The sequence below is a fragment of the Echiichthys vipera genome, assembly GCF_963691815.1.
Source record: "Echiichthys vipera genome assembly, chromosome: 17".
Taxonomy (NCBI): Eukaryota; Metazoa; Chordata; class Actinopteri; order Perciformes; family Trachinidae; genus Echiichthys; species Echiichthys vipera.
Genome location: NC_139842.1, coordinates 1,562,721 through 1,582,675, shown reverse-complemented (window position 1 = coordinate 1,582,675; position 19,955 = coordinate 1,562,721). Strand labels below are relative to the sequence as shown.

Here is a 19,955-nt window from a genome sequence, read left to right as displayed (position 1 = left end):
CTTTCACAGAGAAAAAGATGTGAGGCAAATAATCTGTTTTGACATGTTTTATTACAGATTGAAGGAGAAATGAGTTTTCTATCAGATAAAGATTTTGTCGTCTCTCTGCCGCTGCTCTCTCTCTCTCTCTCTCTCTCTCTCTCTCTCTCTCTCTCTCTCTCTCTCTCTCTCTCTCTCTCTCTCTCTCTCTCTCTCTCTCTCTCTCTCTCTCTCTCTCTCTCTCTCTCTCTCTCTCTCTCTCTCTCTCTCTCTCTCTCTCTCTCTCAGCGTTGTCCTACAACATCGCCCTGTGTTACTACAGCCTAAAGAACTACGCTCAGGCCCTCAAATACATCGGAGAGATCATCGAGCGAGGCATCAGAGAACATCCGGGTACATTTCAACTGTTAATGCAACGGACTGACTCTCTTCTTTACAGCAGCTAAAGCGACTTTGTTAAACAATAAATCTGTTGTGTGTCGGCGCACCAGAGCTGAGCGTCGGGATGACGACCGAGGGCATCGACGTCCACAGCGTGGGCAACACGCTGGTGCTGCATCAGACGGCCCTGATCGAAGCCTTCAACCTCAAAGCTGCCATCGAATACCAGCTGAAGAACCGTAAGAACCTCGCTCTTAGTGAACCTGAAACTTTTAGAACAAGGATGAGGAAGACTGCACACTGGCAAACATGATGTAACAAGATGAGTGACATCAAAACCACACGAGAAGTCCTGACGGCTCCTTTAAAGGAGTAAAGGATGCATTTCTCTGTGGATTTAACAGCACCATGACTTGCTTTATAGTCACAAAGACACAGAAATCTCACTTTTTACAACACAGGACCTTTTATCTGTTCGTCCTGTCTGTCAGAGAAACACTGATTCAGACTCAAACTAACTGCTTTCTTCTGCGTTTTGTTTTTTCCTGCAGTGAAAGGAGCTCAGGAGGCTTTGACAGACATGCCCCCCCGATCAGAGGAGGTAAGTACCACCCTTTCACACCCACTGTGCTCTGCAGCTGGATTCTCTGCTCCTCCCTTTGGCTACGTGTCATTATTCTGATATTGAATGAATCAGCTCTGCCCAGACCTGCCCCGCTGACAGCCCGGAGATAAAAACAGACCAATAGAGTTTTAGGATAGAGACGTCGGCGTGGAGGTGATGATGAGAGTTTTATTGTCTTCAAACCACTTCATTAAAATGAAGGTGCAGACGGGGCGCTGTCCTCGGTCAAACACACTCATGAGTCATGACTGTGTGTTTGACCGGAGACAAGACAGGAGTGGACCACCAGTGGACCACCAGTGCCCCCTAGTGCACGTAAACACACTCTACTGAAGTTGTCACAGCGTCAATGCTCAGTTCAAAGACAATCTCAAACCTATTTTTAACAAAGGCACCTTTCTTTCTCATCATCTTAAGTTGATATTTTTCATCTTTTACTCCAGTTAAACTGTGAATATTTAGGTTTCTTTCTCCATCACTAAAGTTAAGTATTTAAACTGTTCAGTCATTACTTTTAACTACTTATTTCTACGACATATTCACCTGGTTGAGTTTCTGTGTTTGCTTGCTAACCCCCCTTTCACACACTCTTATCACTGCTGATGCAGCGTTACAGGTGTTACAGTTGACTTTATGTTGATATGTGGAAATATTCTTTTAATCAAGTCATAATTCATATTTTTTTTAAATCAGTCGAGCCACTCTATGATCTTTCCATCACTGCCATACTACATATAAGGCTGTGTGATCGTTGTGTGTGTGTGTGTGTGTGTGTGTGTGTGTGTGTGTGTGTGTGTGTGTGTGTGTGTGTGTGTGTGTGTGTGTGTGTGTGTGTGTGTGTGTGTGTGTGTGTGTGTGTGTGTGTGTGTGTGTGTGTGTGTGTGTGTGTGTGTGTGTGTGTGTGTGTGTGTGTGTGTGTGTGTGTGTGTGCGTGCGTGCGTGTGTGTGTGTGTGTTTCGGCAGGAGCTGGACCCCGTGACGCTCCACAACCAGGCTCTGGTGAACATGGACCTGAAGCCGTCGGAGGGTTTCGAGAAGCTGGCCTTCCTGCTGCAGCAGCCCTCCTTCCCCCCCGTCACCTTCGGAAACCTGCTGCTGCTCTACTGCAAACACGAGGTACGCGACAGAGCTGCGGCTTCAGGGCACGAGTGATGTCACAGTTGCACTCACACTGGTCAAATGAGATAGACTTTAGCCGTGAAGCGTGCTTTGACACGGTACGAAGGGACAGTGTGAGTGCACCCTGACATCATCACACATGAAGACTCAACTGGTCTCACTGAATCCACAAGAGTCTCATGTTTCCGGTCAGACCCAGTTTATGACCTACTACGCTGTTTATGGACCAAAGTGTGCACAAATTTTCAGAAACACTGTCTGGATGGTCAGAAAGAGGGCGTGTCTTGGGTTCACTGCAGCCTCTGAAAGACAAAAAGTCAGACTGTTCAGACGCAGTGTCTCAAACTGATCCGGTAAAGGGTCGCTGTGGCTGCAGGTTTTCATTCCAACCAAGCAAGGCCCTTTACCGGATCAGTTTGAGACCCCTGGTTAAGACGTTTATTAGTCCATGCAGCTACGTATGATAACGCTGTTTACACCAGGATTGATCTACTGATTGATATTAGCTTGAACAGATCTTCAGGCGAGTCTCCTCCCTGTGGAGCTGCTCTTCATTATACATAGAATCCTCCTTCACAAACATGACACCCCTCATTTTTTCCACCATACGGCACCAGTGAGGGTCGGTGCAGGGAGCGGTGAAAAGGATTCAGAGTCCTGCGGTGTGAGTGAGTGTCCGTGGAAACACACAGAGCTCACAGAGAGCAGTGGGTCCTTCATTAAAAGGGTTTTAATGTCACTGCTGGACTCTTTCTCTCTCAGTACTTTGACCTGGCAGCTGACGTCCTGGCAGAGAACGCCCACCTCACCTACAAGTTCCTCTCGCCGGTAAGTCTCCGCTCCTCATTCACTCTGCAGGAGCTGTTTATTTGTACGCCTCTCTCGTACCTCTCTCCTGCAGCAGCATCCATATTTACGTGGCCACGTGTTTTCTGTCCTCTCCAGTACATGTACGAGTTTCTTGACGCCCTGTTGACCTGCCAGACTGCACCAGAGGAGGTACGGAGAAACGTTTCACAGTCAAATACGTTCACACAGAGAGCCGTTGTTTTAGCATCTTTCAGCTCATTGTTTTGTTTATTTTTATACTTTTTTATAAGAAACGAAGTCCAAACTGTCTGATTCCAGCTTCTTAAACGTGAATATGTCCTGGTTTCTTTCCTCCTCTGTGACGGTGAACTGGAAATCTCTGAGACTTTTGAGGACGTCGTCTTAGTGTTCAGGAAACACTCGTCCACATTTTTCACCATTTTCTGACATTTTATAGACTCAACAACTGTATTTGTATTTGACAAGTAAAGACATAAAAAAGGAAAAAACAACAACAACAAAAATCAAAAATAGAAAAAACAAAGCAATGAAAAAAATAAAGCAAAATTTAAATGTACAACAATTTTTCTTTACAAGCTCGAAAGAAGAATAACTTAATCTCACCCCTTCTCCCTAAACCCATCTTCCATAATTGATCATTAAATAATTAATAATTATTATTAGTAGTAGTTGTACCATTGCTTATAATAATAATAATAATAACACTACAATATCAATAGTAATTCAGTGAATTAATTACATACTATATAAATAAGAGCATAGACATACCCTTGACATTTTAATCATGTATACAGACAGAAATATATATATATATGTATTTTCTTTTATATATATATATATATATATATATATATATATATATATATATATATAATATATATATATATATATACATACAACTGATATACACATAAAGTCATATGTATGTGTGAAGTAACCCAATAAATCAATAATAAATAATAAGTAAACATTAACCGTCCCCTTCATCCCTGCACCTTTGATAGAGAAGCAGATGCACTGATAGTGAAAATAATCATAAGTTGCAGCTCTAAACGTGATCATTTGTCACTTTTGTCACTTACGTTTTGTTAACAGCGTGTTCAGCTGCCTCCAAAGTGATCAAACGATCTTTAATGAAGCTTTAAAAACAGAAAAACTCGTCCCGTCGTCCAGAGACGAAGGATTAAAACCGTTTAAGGTGAAACATGAAACTTTGGGTGAAGCAGAGGTGTTACAGTTCGGACTTCACACTTTATCACGCTTCACTTAAACTACTTGAGATGGAATAAAGACACTCGCGGTAGTTATAGGGGCGGCTGTGGCTCAGTGGAAGAGTGGATCGTCCTCCATTCGAGAGAGCGGCGGTTTGATCCCCACCTTCCCCTGGTCCACATGTCGAAGTGTCCTTGGGCAAGACACTGAACCCTGAATTGCTCCTCGTGCTGCGTATGGGTGTGTAAATGTGGTGTGAATGGTTAGATTAGATGGTCTGTAGATGTTCACTGCCATCAGTGTGAATGTGACAAACACTGTGAAAGTGCCTTGAGTTGTCAGAAGACTAGAAAGGCGCTTTATAAGCACAAGTCCATTTATCATTTATCAGGGACATTTTGACTGAACTTTGTTAATTGTGTTTATTTCAAAGGCTTTCAGGAAGTTCGATGAGATGAACGGCAAACTGACGGAGCAGCTACGGAAGCTGGCAAAGCAGGTTGTTCTTCCTCCACCAACTTCATTAAATAAAACATAAAACAGTGGGAGACAGAGAAGGAAGTGTCTTTGTCTGAATGTTGTTTTCTCGCTCTAAGGTGCAGGAGGCCACGGCTGGCTCGAGACGATGACGCGCAGAAGAAATCTCTGCAGGAGTACGATCTGATGCAGGAGAAGTGAGGACACACAAACACACACCTACACACACACACACACACAAGAAGTAAAGCGTTTGAAAGGCATGGAAACAGATGACAAAACAGTGAAGAGGCTTCACTGACACCTGGGGCCGTGGACGGCAACGTGGTACGGTTGCACTCACACTGGTCAAATGAACTAGACTTTACCCGTAAAACCTTTTTGGGCACAGTACGGATGGACAGTGTGAGTGCGTCCTTAGTGGCTTTTTTAATGGACATTAGTCGCTACAATTAAGTCAACAGAAAATATCCAACCCCACTCGCCCCCTTTGTGTAAACCAAAAGCGCCGTGCAACTGCACCTAACCCCGGCGTGTGCAGCATAAACTGACAATAACCCAGGCCAACGTACACCAACGTCACTGTCCTCTCCCAGGTACATAGTGGTCCTGATGGCCCAGTCCAAGATCTACTGGAACCGGGAGAACTTCCAGATGGTGGAGAAGATCTTCCGTAAGTCGGTGGAGGTCTGCAACGAGGACGACACCTGGAAGCTGAACGTGGCCCACGTGCTCTTCATGCAGAACAAGTACAAGGAGGCCATCGGCTTCTACGAGCCCATCGTCAAGAAGCACTACGACAACGTGAGTGCTTCAGGTTCATGATGAGAATAAGAGTGTGGAGGGAACGTGTCAGTCAGCTCCACTGTCCGTCTGCTTCAGGACTAAACGTTGCCTTTCTGTCCAGGTGGAGCAGTGTAACATTCAGGAGTGTCCCTGCAAGTGCAAACCTTCGGTAACAGTAGAGACGGAACAGCTCTGTGCTGATTCCTCTGCAGTGTCTTCACATCTGTGCATGAAGTCTGTTTCTGCTGTGAGGGGGGGGGGGGGGGGGGGGGGGGGGGGGGGTCATTTCTTCCTTTGTTTGCAGTGGTGCTTGTGTCCTTTTCTGGAATATGAGTCGTGATAAAGTCGGCTAAAGTCAGAGCAGGTTAAACAGGTTTACTTCACATCCCAGAGGAACTTGTGCTCCTTAAAGGCCCGAGTGCCGGCTGGATATATTTTGTAAAATGAGTCGAAAAAAATATGTGTGTGTGTGTGTGTGTGTGTGTGTGTGTGTGTGTCCGTAGATCCTGAACGTGAGCGCCGTGGTCCTCGCCAACCTGTGTGTGTCCTACATCCTGACCAGCCAGAATGAAGAGGTACTGTACAGAGAGGTTAAATGTACATCTGTAAGTTTCTGCCTCTAAATGAAAACATGAAGAAAAGATTGAGTTTGGTGACGAGGTGGTGAAGCAGCGTGGGATCATGGGAGTTGTTGTCTTCATGTCACTCAACGTTTACTCTTCCTGGATTACTGAACAGGCACAGGGGCCAATACGGTCAGGGGCCCTGACTCAAACCATGTTGCTGAAAAAATAAGAAAAATGACCACTGAGACAAAAAATTACTGTAGGGAAGCAAAACAACCACAAACAGATGCTAAAGGACTGAAAATAGACTCAAAACGACCACAAAGACAAAAAGTTATGACAGAGAAACACAAAATGATTTTAAAAATTCTAAAATAACCACAGAGACACAGAAAACGACGATATAGAAACATAAAATGACTAAAAATAGATGCAAAACCACCACAAAAAGATGCAAAATGACTAAAAATAGATGCAAAACCACCACAAAAAGATGCAAAATGACTAAAAATAGATGCAAAACCACCACAAAAAGATGCAAAATGACTAAAAATAGATGTAAAACCACCACAAAAAGATGCAAAATGACTAAAAATAGATGCAAAACCACAACAAAAAGATGCAAAATGACTAAAAATAGATGCAAAACCAGCACAAAAAGATGCTAAATGACTAAAAATAGATGTAAAACCACCAAAAAAAGATGCAAAATGACTAAAAATAGATGCAAAACCACCACAAAAAGATGCAAAATGACTAAAAATAGATGCAAAACCAGCACATAAAGATGCAAAATGACTAAAAATAGATGCAAAACCACCACAAAAAGATGCTAAATGACTAAAAATAGATGCAAAACCACCACAAAAAGATGCTAAATGACTAAAAATAGATGCAAAACCACCACAAAAAGATGCTAAATGACTAAAAATGGACGTAAAATGACCACAAAGAGAAACAAACTGACAACAAAAGGACTAAAAGTCGACTCTTTGAACATGTCTGTGCCCAGGGGTCCGTTGTCTCTGAGCACGTCCGTGCTTCAGATCCAGACGTCTGATGACTTAAATCCTTCATCCAGTTCAAATATAGAGTTAAAAACCACCAACATCTAAAATGTTCCAGGATAAAAAGTTCTGAGGATCCACATCGACATAAAAGGAGTTCATCCTTAAGTCCTCGTGGACAGGACAGTAAAACAAAACCTCCGACAAACAAAGTCCTCTGAGCGCCGTTAAACCTGCCGGTGCTCCTGAGCGCGAGCGTGCACATGAATTAAACGTCACATAAAGTCTACGTTGTCGACTCACGCCGCTGTGAAGGACTTTTACTGTGTCCATCAAACAACAGGTTGTTTTTTCTTCTCGTTAACGTCAGATTTCTTCTCTTTGTGGGTTTTTTCAGGTCCCGCAAATCTTTGGAAAGACTTGAATTTTAGTGAGATGTTTGAAAAGTGCTTAATATGGAGATGATACGGGAGGACATATTGAGAGACTGAAGACATTTTCTGACATTTTTGCATGAAAAATGACTTTTGAAAATAACAGATTGTCAAAATAGTTGTGATTTTGGTCGTTAATAGGACAAAAACATCTGATTTAGGGCGCCCTCCCACTGTGCCTCCGTCCCGTGCCCCGTGCTTTAGGGTCCTTGTCCCCCCCTCCAGGCCCGTTTGTACTCACACTACCTGGGCCTCGGAGAATGCTTCTTGCTGCCTATACGTCATCACGCCGTAACACGTCACACGCATTGATGACGTCATGGCGATGCGTGGCTTTGTTTCCAGATCTTTCCGTAGACCTCTGAGTTTTTGTGCGTCTTGTCGACTGTTTTTGAATCTTTTCATCGACCAAATCTGCAGTAAACACTCCACCTCCGCATCACACCAACGTGAACCTTTCACCGCCATTGTTTGAAATGTCCGCGCATGGTCCCTCCTTCTTTTTTCTACGTCCCAACAGGCGCACAGGAAATGACCTCAGAACCGCCGTAGGCCTCGTGCTCGTACACGTGCGCACGCTCGTGCTCGTACATGTGCAAACGCGCTTTACTAAAGCCCACCTCTCCCAAACGGGCCGTGGACGGCAAGCTGGCCTCAGTTATGTGTGGAGTGGTTGCACTCACACTGGTCAAACGCACTAGGCTTGACCCGAAAAACCTGTTTTGGCGCCATGCGGAAGGACAGTGTGAGTGCGCCCTTAATGTGATGAACAAGTGAAATAATCAGTACACTGAATATACTGAATACACTTAATACAAATACATAGTTTACCACAGATGGAAGGTGCTGGAAAAGCACAAAAAAGCTCCTGGAAATGCTTGAAAAGTGCTTGAGTTTGACTTTGGAGTAGGAGCAGGAACCTTGTCTGTCTATGTGTCGTTGTGCAGGGAAAACGTTCACAGACACACACACAATGAATCGGTTTCTCTCCTCTGCTTCCTCTTCCTGTCGTCCTCCAGGCTGAAGAGCTGATGAGGAAGATCGAGAAAGAGGAGGAGCAGATCTCCTACGACGACCCCGACAAGAAGGTCTTCCACCTCTGCATCGTCAACCTGGTGATCGGGTGAGTTCAAAGTTAAAAGTGTTACATTTTTCTCAGAGTCCAAGGGGACGTCTCTACACGTGTGGTTTTGTCGGAAACCCAACGATATTCAGTTTAATGTGACATAAAACAGAGAAAAACTGCCTCTTTGCATGGAAAATGACTTAAACGGTGAATTGAATTATTGACGTTCTGTGTTTCTCTCCCAGGACGCTGTACTGCGCTAAGGGCAACTACGACTTTGGCATCTCTCGCGTCATCAAGAGCCTGGAGCCTTACAACAAGAAGGTCAGACGTTTATTTAACTGCAGCGCCGCTGAAAGAGCACGTTACGTTTAAAGGAAAGGGTTTTAATGTTCACTGCAGCAGGTCAGGTCATAGGTCGGGTCGTTTGATCTCCTCCTCAGTCACAACAGCCGACTCTGACCGCAGCTGAGTCCACTGAGCTCCAGCTGAGAACACAAGCCGTCATCCCCGAGACCCCCCCCCACCCACCCCCCCACCCCCCCCCCACAAGACGGTCACCGCCGCAGAGACGCACTCACGGCGAAGGAAGAGAGGAGTTCAGGAATGTGAACCCCAGCGAGCGACGCTTCTCACATCTTGAACCGCCTTCGTGTCTGAACTCCCTCAAACAGAAGGAAGAAGTCACCATGCACCATTCTGTAAAGACAAAGACGCTCTCAAGATGCAAAACTACTAAAAATAGATGCAAAACCACCACAAAAAGATGCAAAATGACTAAAAATAGATGAAAAACCACCACAAAAAGATGCAAAATGACTAAAAATAGATGCAAAACCAGCACAAAAAGATGCAAAATGACTAAAAATAGATGCAAAACCACCACAAAAGGACGCAAAATGTCTAAAAATAGATGCAAAACCACCACAAAAAACGCAAAATGACTAAAAATAGATGCAAAACCAGCACAAAAAGATGCAAAATGACTAAAAATAGATGCAAAACCACCACAAAAAGACGCAAAATGTCTAAAAATAGATGCAAAACCAGCACAAAAAGATGCAAAATGACATAATATGATATTTTAATGTGTTAAAAAATGTGTGTGTGTGTGTGTGTGTGTGTGTGTGTGTGTGTGTGTGTGTGTGTGTGTGTGTGTGTGTGTGTGTGTGTGTGTGTGTGTGTGTGTGTGTGTGTGTGTGTGTGTGTGTGTGTGTGTGTGTGTGTGTGTGTGTGTGTGTGTGTGTGTGTGTGTGTGTGTGTGTAGCTGGGGACGGACACATGGTTCTACGCCAAGCGCTGCTTCCTCTCTCTGCTGGAGAACATGTCCAAACACATGGTCATGCTGAGAGATGCTGTGGTACAGGAGTGTATCCAGTTCCTGGAACACTGCGAGGGTGAGCAGACACACACACACACACACACACACACACACACACACAGGATCGATTCCTCTCTGCAGGATCCTTTTTTTATATCAGCACTTTGAGCGATGAGACGTGTTTGTGTCTGAATTTTCTTCTTCATCTCCTCCTCCTCCTCCTCCTCCTCCTCCTCCTCCTCCTCCTTCTCCTCCTCCTCCTCCTTCTCATCCTCCTCCTCCTTCTCCTCCTCCTCCTCCTCCTTCTCCTCCTCCTCCTCCTCCTCCTCCTTCTCCTCCTCCTCCTCCTTCTCCTCCTCCTCCTTCTTCTCCTCCTCCTCCTTCCTCTGTGACCTGCGTTTGTGTCCCCTGCAGCGTACGGTAAGGAGGCCCCGGCCATCATCGAGCAGCCTCTGGAGGAGACCCGCGTTCACATCGGCAAGAACACGGTCACCTACGAGGCCCGGCTGCTCAAGGCGCTGTTCTACGAGGTCACCGGCTGGAACCAGTGACGCCGTTCACCGCACAGGTGCGACGCACGGGTGCGAGGCACAGGTGTGACGCACAGGTGCGAGGCACGAGTGTGATGTACAGGTGTGACGCACAGGTGCGAGGCACGAGTGTGATGCACAGGTGTGACGCACAGGTGCGAGGCACGAGTGTGATGCACAGGTGTGATGCACAGGTGTGACGCACAGGTGCGAGGCACAGGTGTGTCGACTCAACACGACTGAGAACCAAGCTGCCGCGCAAGCTCTATATTTCAGGGACTCCTGACTTACTTTGGGCAGCTTTTGGACTTCTACGTATTTCTCCATCAACACGCACGCACACACACACACACACACACACACACACACACACACACACACACACATACACACACACACGCACACACCGGGGAAGCTTTTATTTTGAAGTTAAGCTGGTGTTCTCACGTCACGGCTCCACCTCACAGACTTTTTACAGCCACTTGTGTCTCCACAGATGATTTATTCTCAGTACTTTGACGCTTTAGGGCGACGTGTGTAAATCCACTTTATTAAGTTCATCCACAGACGTTCATGTTTGAACCCTCTTTCCCTGCGTTTGTGACTTTATATACAGGAGTTAAACATTATTTAAAGATAATAAAGATGTTATTTTTTACTTTCAGCTTATCATGATGTTTTTCTTTAAAGCTACAGTAAATATTTCTAAATAGAGACGCTCCGATCAGGCTCTTAAAGGGACAGGTCCGCTGATTATAAGACACAGACGATGAGAAATGTTCTGCTGCATCTCCCGACCATCCACGGCTGTTTTTACACGTGTGCGCGCGCCCGTGAGGAGTGCGCGTTCAGGAGAGCGGCCTCTTGGTTATGTCCTGTTCGGTCAGGTAGTAGTCCAGGTATCCTCCCAGAGCGCCGACAGCCACCGCCGTCATGTGGCTGGAGCATCCGTCTGACACAGAGACACAGAGTCAGAGAGTGTTTACGCTGTGCGCAGGTTTGTCTTCTGTTCAAGAGACAAAACATCACAGTTCTGCAAACGTAAAACGAGAGAAATGGGCCGAGTCGTCACCTGGAAGTATCTTCTCCCTCCTCTTCACCCGGCGGTGCGGCTGCAGCTGCTCCAGCAGCTCGTCTCCGATGATCTGGGAGATGATGCTCTCTGGGAAAACACACACAGCCGTTCATTCATCGAGGTTTCCTCACACACGACACATAAGTCACAGGTGAGCTGCTGCTTTTAGATCCGTTTTGCATAAATAAACTTTATCCAGAATCCAAAGTGGGAATAATTCAGCTCTTTATAATTCGCTGACTAAAGAAAGACTTCACTCTGTTACGCAACGTTCTGCGATGATGTAGCTCAGGTAACACAGAGGAGAAGTAAAGAAACTGTAACACTGAAAAACAGTAAAAAAAAACAACAGTGAAAAAAAAAAATTCAATAAAAAAACGAAACGGTGGAAACCAGGAAAAAAATAAGTAAAATGTAGAAAATCAGTTAAAAAAAAACTGTAAACGGTAAAAAAAACATTTAAAAAAACTGTAAAAACAAATTAAATAGAAAAACTAAAACAAAGAAAAAAACTAAGTAAAATGTAGAAAAACGGTAAATAAGTAAATAACATTGTGTGTTAAAACAGTCAAAGGTTTGTAGACAGCAAATAAACAAATAAAGTAAAAAAAATTAATGAAAAATAGTAAATAAAAATACTAAAGGAAGTTAAAAAAAATGAGTTAAAATAAGAAAAACAGAAAGAATAAAGGTAAGTAAAGTAAAAAAGTAACAAAATTAAAATAAAAAAATTAGAAAATAGAATAACAGTAAAAAAGAAACATTAAAGGAATTTAAAAAAAGGTAAAAAGTAGAAAAAACATAAAACAAATGTATTAAAAGTAGAAAAAGGTTAAAAACAATAAAAGAAGGTAAAAAAATGGTTAAAAAAAGAGTAGAAATAGAAAAACTGTAAAAAAAAAAAAGAATTTTAAAAATTGTCAAAAGTAGAAAAACAGTAAAAAGTAGGTAAACGGTAATTTTGTGTGAATTCCGATTATTCTGATTTTAATGTGACAGCCCTGTTGCCTGGCAGCAAGCACATAATTTAAGCTCTGTTGCCTGGCAACAAGCCCATAATTTAAGCTCTGTTGCCTGGCAACAAGCCCATAATTTAAACCCTGTTGCCTGGCAACAAGCCCATAATTTAAACCCTGTTGCCTGGAAACAGGCACATAATTTAAGCCCTGTTGCCTGGCAACAAGCCCATAATTTAAGCCCTGTTGCCTGGCAACAAGCCCATAACTCAGAGTGATCTAAGTTTGCTGTTGAAACACTGAAACACTCACTGTCTCTCCCAAAGCAGCCCACTTCCTCGTCCTGACGCCGAACGATGTGCTGCAGCCAATCAGCTTTGTAGAAGTCGGAGAAACCGGCCAATCCACAAATCAGGACTGTGGACGCAGAGAACACGGGGACGCAGGAGCGCAGGTCACTCAACACACATCTGCATTTGTTTATTTACGTCTTTTCATTCACGGAGCGACGTACAACACGTTTAAACCAACAACAATTTTCAACGTTTAGAACGAACAAAAAGCAGAAATATGTCAAATATATGCAGTTTGAATTACAAAAATAGATATTTTATGGTTAAATATCTCATTTTGACAGTTTATAGAGATCTTTTATGGTTAAAATTACATTTTTGACAGTATGTAAAGATCTTTTATGGGTAAATATCAAATTTTTATCAATTCTGCAGTCGTAAAAACTGCTGCAGCAACTTATGAAACATAACAGAGCTGACGATCATAATGTAAAACACAATGTTTAATAAAGATTTATGACGACAGGAACTTTACACTTCATGACAAAAGTGGGTCTATTTGCGTCTCGGAGGGTTAATAAATAGTTTAGCGTCCTTTTACACTTTCACTTTCAACTCAAATTGTAAAAGAAGGAAGTGAAAGTGACGTTTCCACTGCCGTTTAAAACCCTGTGGCGATCTGAACGTCTAAAGCAAAGAAAAGTGTGTCTAAAGGAGCTGCAGTTGCTCCAAAAGTCTCTGTAATGTGTCGTGTTTTGGAGCAAACGTACTGTTTTCAATGAAGATGTCGACCGTCTGCTCCGTCAGACCGTCTCTGAAGATGTCCTCGTTGGTCTTCATCATGTTGGAGCAGAAGATCTTCTGGTAGCTGAGCTCGGTCATGTTGGCCCGGGACGCTCGACTGTCGCCTTTCAGCAGGTTGGTGCAGCCTCTCTGAGAAACACAGACACACAACGATGGTTCCCGTCATTCCTGCTGAATTATCGATCGCTGTTTATCTGTTGGATCCGTTCGATTGTGAAACGGCCGGGATGAGGATCAGCGCCTCTAAATCTGAGGCCGTGGCTCTCAGCAGGAAAACGGTGGATTGCTTACTCCAGGTAGGGAATGAGTCCTGACCCCAAGTGAAGGAGTTCAAGTCCCTCGGGATCTTGTTCACGAGCGAGGGGACGATGGAGCGTGAGTTTGGCCGGAGAATCGGAGCAGCGGGGGCGGAGCTGCAGTCGCTCTACCGCACCGTTGTGATGAAAAGAGAGCTGAGGAAGACAAAGCTCTGGATCTACCCTCAGTCCTGGTTCCTACCCTCACCTGTGGTCATGAAAGCTGGGTCAGGACCCAAAGAACCAGGTCCAGGTCAGGACCCACAGAACCAGGTCCAGGTCCAAGCGTGTGAACTGTGTTTCCTCAGGAGGGGGGCTGGAGTCTCCCTTAGAGAGAGGGGGAGAAGTTCAGCATCCGTGAGGAACTCGGAGTAGAGCCGCTGCTCCTTTGCGTTGAAAGGAGCCAGTTGAGGTGGTTCAGGATCATCTGGTCTGGATGAACCCTGGGCGCCTCCCTAGGGAGGTGTTCCAGGCACGTCCAGCTGGGAGGAGGCCTCGGGGAAGACCCAGGACCAGGTGGAGAGATTAGATCTCCACACTGGCCTGGGAACGCCTCAGGATCCCCCAGTTAGAGCTGGTTAATGTGGCCCGGGAAAGGGAAGTTTGGGTTCCCCTGCTGGAGATGCTGTGCCTGAGACCTGAGGCTGAAGATGAGTGAGTGAGTTTTTATCTTTTGTTGAGTTAGTGGCAGTTTGGACGTGTGTGTGTGTGTGTGTGTAGGGGTAGTATCTGACGTCCAGTGTTCAGTGGGTAGAGTCCAGGTTAATTGTGTATTTGTTTTTATGACATTAAAGCCCAAAAAAATCCACCTCACCCTGTGGTTACTGACGGAAACGTCTGTAATGTGTGAACTCCGGCTGTGGGAAAGGAACCTTTAACGTAGTTCATGCAGCGGCTGCTGAGGAGGAAATTGTTTTGGGAGATCTGGAGATAACTTCTTGTGTTTTTTAAATATGTAACCATGACAACCATGTTGTTAAAAGACTGGGTTCAGGAAGACTCACTGACTTCAGAGCATGCTGGGAGACACAGATTTGAACTGTACAGTAACGAACGATTAAACATCTCACCATTTTCCCGATCATGAAGTAGAGCAGCTGGTGGGACAGAGAGTAGTGCGGACATCCGAAGCGCGTCATGGTGTCCCGGCAAGGTTTGGTGACAATGCAGGGCGTCCCGTTCATCTTCCTGCTCCCGCACACACACAAATAAACGTTCACAAACATTATTGTTTTGATTATAATAAGACAGTTTATCCCTAAAGTGCTTTAAAAGAAACTCAAAGGCCCTGTCCCCAAGGGTCCGGTGACAGATTTGGAGATGTAGAGTCGGGTGTCGTCGGCGTAACAGTGGATATGTATGGAGTGAACAGGAGGGGACCAAACACAGAGCTTTGGGGGGCACCTTGAGAGACTGGGGCTGTGTTAGACTTGGATGGATTGATACCTATGAAATGGTGGTGGTCAATTTTGTTGTGTCATTAGTCAGCAATGTTGGGAAATAGTGATTTTTTTTAAATTTATGACCTAAAATCTCAATTTAAAGTGATAAAAAACAGCAGTAAAGCCTCACTTTTGAGCCTTTTTTTGGATTATTAAAGTTGTTTACTCCAGACTCTGACTGTTGAACTTGAAATAAAGCAAAGTGTGTGTTGTTCATTGTGTTGGTGTGTGTTTGTACCAGCTTCCCAGCAGCAGGGTCAGACATTTGTCGCTGAGCTGCTCGTCGTAACACTCGGTGGTCATGGTGGAGGGATACACCAGGCTGGAGTCGGTGGAGCTCCACTCCTGAGGGATCAACCAGAAACTCCAGGACAGCAGAGGCTCAAACTCTGCACACAGACGAACACGGAGGGGAGTAAAAGTATGTATCGTGACACTAAAGCGCTGCCTACGGCACGGCCCACTTATTCAGGCCTTTGGAGTGAGGTGATGGACGTGATTTTGCAAGTAACAGGTATAAAACTAATAAAAGACGCCTTCTATGATTATATTTGGCATGTTACAAGACAAATACACTAAAGCCAAGTCATGGAAATCCATCGTAAAGGTCTTTTATGGGTAAATATCTCATTTTTGACAGTATGGAGATCCTTTATGGTCAAATGGCCGACAGTTGCTCTTTGTTGACATGTTAAACTTTGTGTTTCCATTTTAATTTATTCACAGTCGGGCAGGTTTTAACACTAACATGTGTTTACTCAGTAAAAGTAAAGATCTGTTGTTTGTCTGTTTGTTTTGTTGTGTAAACCGAATCAAACTGAGACCATTACGCAACATTGACCACGTTTAAAACAGCGAGGTTACGTTTAGGAATGGGGACGTGTTGATGCGTGTGCGCTCCCATGGGTCGTCTTAGAGAGTAACGTCCTCTAACCTCTGTAGTATTTGGGGTCGTTCTGCTGCAGGGCGGCGACGGCCTTGTCGCAGCTTTGGTCCAGACGCTTGACCAGAGCGACGGCGGCGGTTCTCTGAGCCCAGCTGACCGGGTCGGTGTGCGGCCACGTCCGGACCGCCTCCTTCAACTCAGCTGAGACACAACACAGAAGAGTCAGGGAACAGTCTTTGCACACATATCAAATATTGTGTGAGAGGTTCGATTTTTGGTCCAGACGCAAATATCTCAACGTCCTGAGATTTGAAAGTGTCCAAAACTTTGGTCAGTGACCAAACACCTGCTGAACCAATGACGTTCCCATCGGCCTCAGCTGGACTCTGTGTTTACAGTAAATCTGTGTAGACTCAAAACTAATGGGCTGATGTCAAATCCCCTGTTCCTAAGTACGATCAGTGACTGTTTTGATGTTTTTCAGTCAGGTTTTCGTCTCTCGTTTAAGTGTGATTCCGGCGCAAAATCATCCAATGGTCCCATTTCAGCACTTACATCCATCAAACCGAGTCGCTAACAGACGTGGCTAACAGTGGTTAGCTCGGGGCAGTACGGTTAAGGCATTCAAAGGTCTTTTTTAACCACTAATGCTGCTGAAAATAACAGTAAACCTCTGCAGCAGCATGAGAAGAGTCCCTACACACACAACAAAGCACCAATGGGCTCCTTCCACTGTAATGGACTTTACTATGAGAGGAGCTGGTGCAGGGGCCAGTAGGTAAGTCTTTAAAACACTCTTTAATAAACTCTGGCTTCACTCACTACGCTGATGACGCTTTGTTTTGTGTGTAGGGACTCTTCTCATGCTGCTGCAGAGGTTTGCTGTTATTTTCAGCAGCATTAGTGGTTAAAAAAGACCTTTGAATGCCTTCACCGTGCTGCCCCGAGCTAACCACTGTTAGCCACGTCCGGCTGACTGTATGTGGAGATCTTTTATGGGTAAATATCTCATTTTTATCAGATCTGCAGTCGTAAAAATGTTAAATTTCGCAGCAAATCTGTGAAACAAATGGTGTCAACTCCAAAACTGCTGCAGCAACTCATGAAACATAACAGAGCTGACGATCATAAGGTAAAACACAATGTTTAATAAAGATTTATGACGACAGGAACTTTTACACTTCATGACAATTAAATAGTTTAGCGTCCTTTTACACTTTGTGATTATTCGTATTTATAAAAAATAAACGTAAAAACCTTTGACTCTGATATTTCAACAAAGGGAAACATGAAATTTGAACCTGGCTTCATCCAATGTTCACATTTAAGCTTTAAACATTTATAAATTAGCTCAAATTTATCGTCTTTTTATCTTTTTATCTTTCTTTGCAAGCACCTGAAGCTCATAACAACTTCCTTTGTCCATCAATGTCTGGATTTCACTTTTATTATTATTATTATTTGTTTTGTTTATATTGTATATATATGTATGTTGGATGTGCGCTGCCACAGCACTTTGTAAACTGCTGCTATTTTAAAAATAAAGTTATTATTATTCTAACAAAATGCCTCATTTGCATATTTAAACCTAAAAAGTCCCGTTGTCCTTGAACGTGTCATGGAGGGGGCTCTGGGGTCTGGTGTGTTTGAGGGTCCAAAGTTTCTGTTGATGTTGGTGAAATGTTTTCTTTACATAAATAAAGCAGCGAGGTCACAACACGTCATTAAAACACACTTTTTACTGTTTTCTCTCAGGTGTTTTTCTTAACACGAGTCGACGTTAATGAACTTAGACTTCTGCAGAAACGCCTTTATCATCAGAGACGTGTGTTTAAGATGTTTATTTGATAAATATGATTTAGTTTTGTTTTATTTGATTGATTTCTGCTGTTTTGTTTAGTAACACGTGAACAGTTCGTCTGATTTACGGTGAAAACAAAGAAAAACACAGACAAAAACAAGTAAACGAATAACGCGCAACAAAATGTAAAATTGTTTGTAAAAAACTAATTATAAAAACTATATTTATTGATAAATTCACACATTTTGAGACACTTGAGGTGAAAAGAATCAAAAACATGAAACTTCCCCAGTTCATCTCTGACATAAATATGATTATATTTTAAATTACAAGTGTCTTAAATATGTAAATGAGACATAATTAATGTTCACTTTTGGTGAATTCAGGAGAAATCCCCAGAAACAAACAGAGAAAGTGACGTAAACAAATGTTTTCTTTACAGTCTGAAAGGAATTACTGTGATGTTTAATATAATTATCACTTATTCTGATGATTAGATTCTTATTGGGTTGATTAAAAATGGCCCATAAAAATGGTTTTAATTCACCATTGATGATCAGCTCTGTGACGTAGGTCAGGAATATCATTGTTTTTTGTTTTAATTTGTAAAAATAAAATTTATAAAATCTATATTTATTGATAAAGTGACACATTTTGAGACACTTGAGGTGAAAAGAGTCAAAAACATGAAACTTCCCCAGTTCATCTCTGACATAAATATGATTATATTTTATATTATTTTATAATTAAATGAAACTTTTGGTGAATTCAGGAGAAATCTACAGTTAAAGTGAAGTAAATAAATGTTTTATTTACAGGAAAAACAAAACCTCATGCATGAAAAAACTAAATCTAATGCACAAAACACTAAATCCTGACCCTTTTTTATAGGTGCAACATTAATTCAGTGACTTTGTGATTAACTTTAAATATAATTTGTTTTTTTTTGTCCATTTTGCATGTTCCAAAATCACCCAAAGCGTGTATGTCCCCCCCTGTGTGCAGGGGACGCTCCGTCCTCCTGCAGCCTGTCTGCCCCTCCACCTACCCTGCAGCCTGTCTGCCCCTCCACCTACCCTGCAGCCTGTCTGCCCCTCCACCTACCCTGCAGCCTGTCTCCCCCTCCACCTACCCTGCAGCCTGTCTGCCCCTCCACCTACCCTGAAGCCTGTCTCCCCCTCCACCTACCCTGCAGCCTGTCTCCCCCTCCACCTACCCTGCAGCCTGTCTCCCCCTCCACCTACCCTGCAGCCTGTCTGCCCCTCCACCTACCCTGCAGCCTGTCTCACCCTCCACCTACCCTGCAGCCTGTCTCACCCTCCACCTACCCTGCAGCCTGTCTCCCCCTCCACCTACCCTGCAGCCTGTCTGCCCCTCCACCTACCCTGCAGCCTGTCTGCCCCTCCACCTACCCTGCAGCCTGTCTCCCCCTCCACCTACCCTGCAGCCTGTCTGCCCCTCCACCTACCCTGCAGCCTGTCTCCCCCTCCACCTACCCTGCAGCATGTCTCCCCCTCCACCTACCCTGCAGCCTGTCTGCCCCTCCACCTACCCTGCAGCCTGTCCCCCCCTCCACCTACCCTGCAGCCTGTCTCCCCCTCCACCTGCCCTGCAGCCTGCCTCCCCCTCCACCTACCCTGCAGCATGACGAACCCGACCACCCCGTCCAGGTTGATGTGCTCGTGTTGCCGCTCCAGGAACGCCGCTCCCCGGGAGAGGCTGCCCAGGATGTCATCGATCACCTCGGCCCCGGAGCCCAGCACTGCGGCAAACAGAGCCAGCGCCGCGGCCATCCGGTGCCCCGCTGCCCGCATCTTCTCGCAGGATGATCCCGACTGGGAGGGGAGGAGGACGGGCTGTCGCTCCCCCAACAGGAGGGGGAGGAACCGGCCTTGACGTCAAAAAAGGGGGCCGCCATTTACAACGTTTTAAAGGTATTGTTTTTTATATTTCTGGGTTTTTTTGCACATTTTGACACTTTTAAAAACAAACAGTGACCCGCAGAAGCTCACGTGCGTTCACATTTATGTAAAAATATATTTTTCTGCCCCAAATATCAATTTCAATT

At 44.3% G+C, this 19,955-nt stretch overlaps 2 protein-coding genes across 2 annotated transcripts in view; one reads left to right on the top strand and one right to left on the bottom strand.

The window, feature by feature from the left end:
• ift70 (intraflagellar transport 70) overlaps window positions 1-11,003 on the top strand; it is a 14,214-nt gene extending 3,211 nt beyond the window's left edge. Inside the window, 15 exon segments of the mRNA XM_083930685.1 lie at window positions 268-372; window positions 471-599; window positions 912-961; window positions 1,949-2,101; window positions 2,867-2,932; window positions 3,050-3,103; window positions 4,581-4,646; window positions 4,744-4,755; window positions 4,757-4,821; window positions 5,221-5,428; window positions 5,914-5,985; window positions 8,437-8,540; window positions 8,729-8,807; window positions 9,751-9,880; window positions 10,219-11,003. Coding sequence (XP_083786811.1) covers window positions 268-372; window positions 471-599; window positions 912-961; window positions 1,949-2,101; window positions 2,867-2,932; window positions 3,050-3,103; window positions 4,581-4,646; window positions 4,744-4,755; window positions 4,757-4,821; window positions 5,221-5,428; window positions 5,914-5,985; window positions 8,437-8,540; window positions 8,729-8,807; window positions 9,751-9,880; window positions 10,219-10,355 — 1,430 coding nt within the window. The 3' untranslated portion in view covers window positions 10,356-11,003.
• Window positions 11,004-11,149: 146 nt separating this feature from the next.
• Window positions 11,150-19,701, bottom strand: cUnh16orf89 (chromosome Un C16orf89 homolog; the record flags this gene model as incomplete). Its single annotated transcript, XM_083930676.1, has 8 exons — window positions 11,150-11,286; window positions 11,407-11,496; window positions 12,678-12,782; window positions 13,429-13,591; window positions 14,829-14,946; window positions 15,439-15,589; window positions 16,135-16,287; window positions 19,524-19,701. 8 exons carry the CDS (start codon window positions 19,699-19,701, stop codon window positions 11,183-11,185), a joined length of 1,062 nt encoding a protein of 353 aa, XP_083786802.1. The 3' UTR covers window positions 11,150-11,182.
• Between the last annotated feature and the right edge of the window lie 254 nt (window positions 19,702-19,955).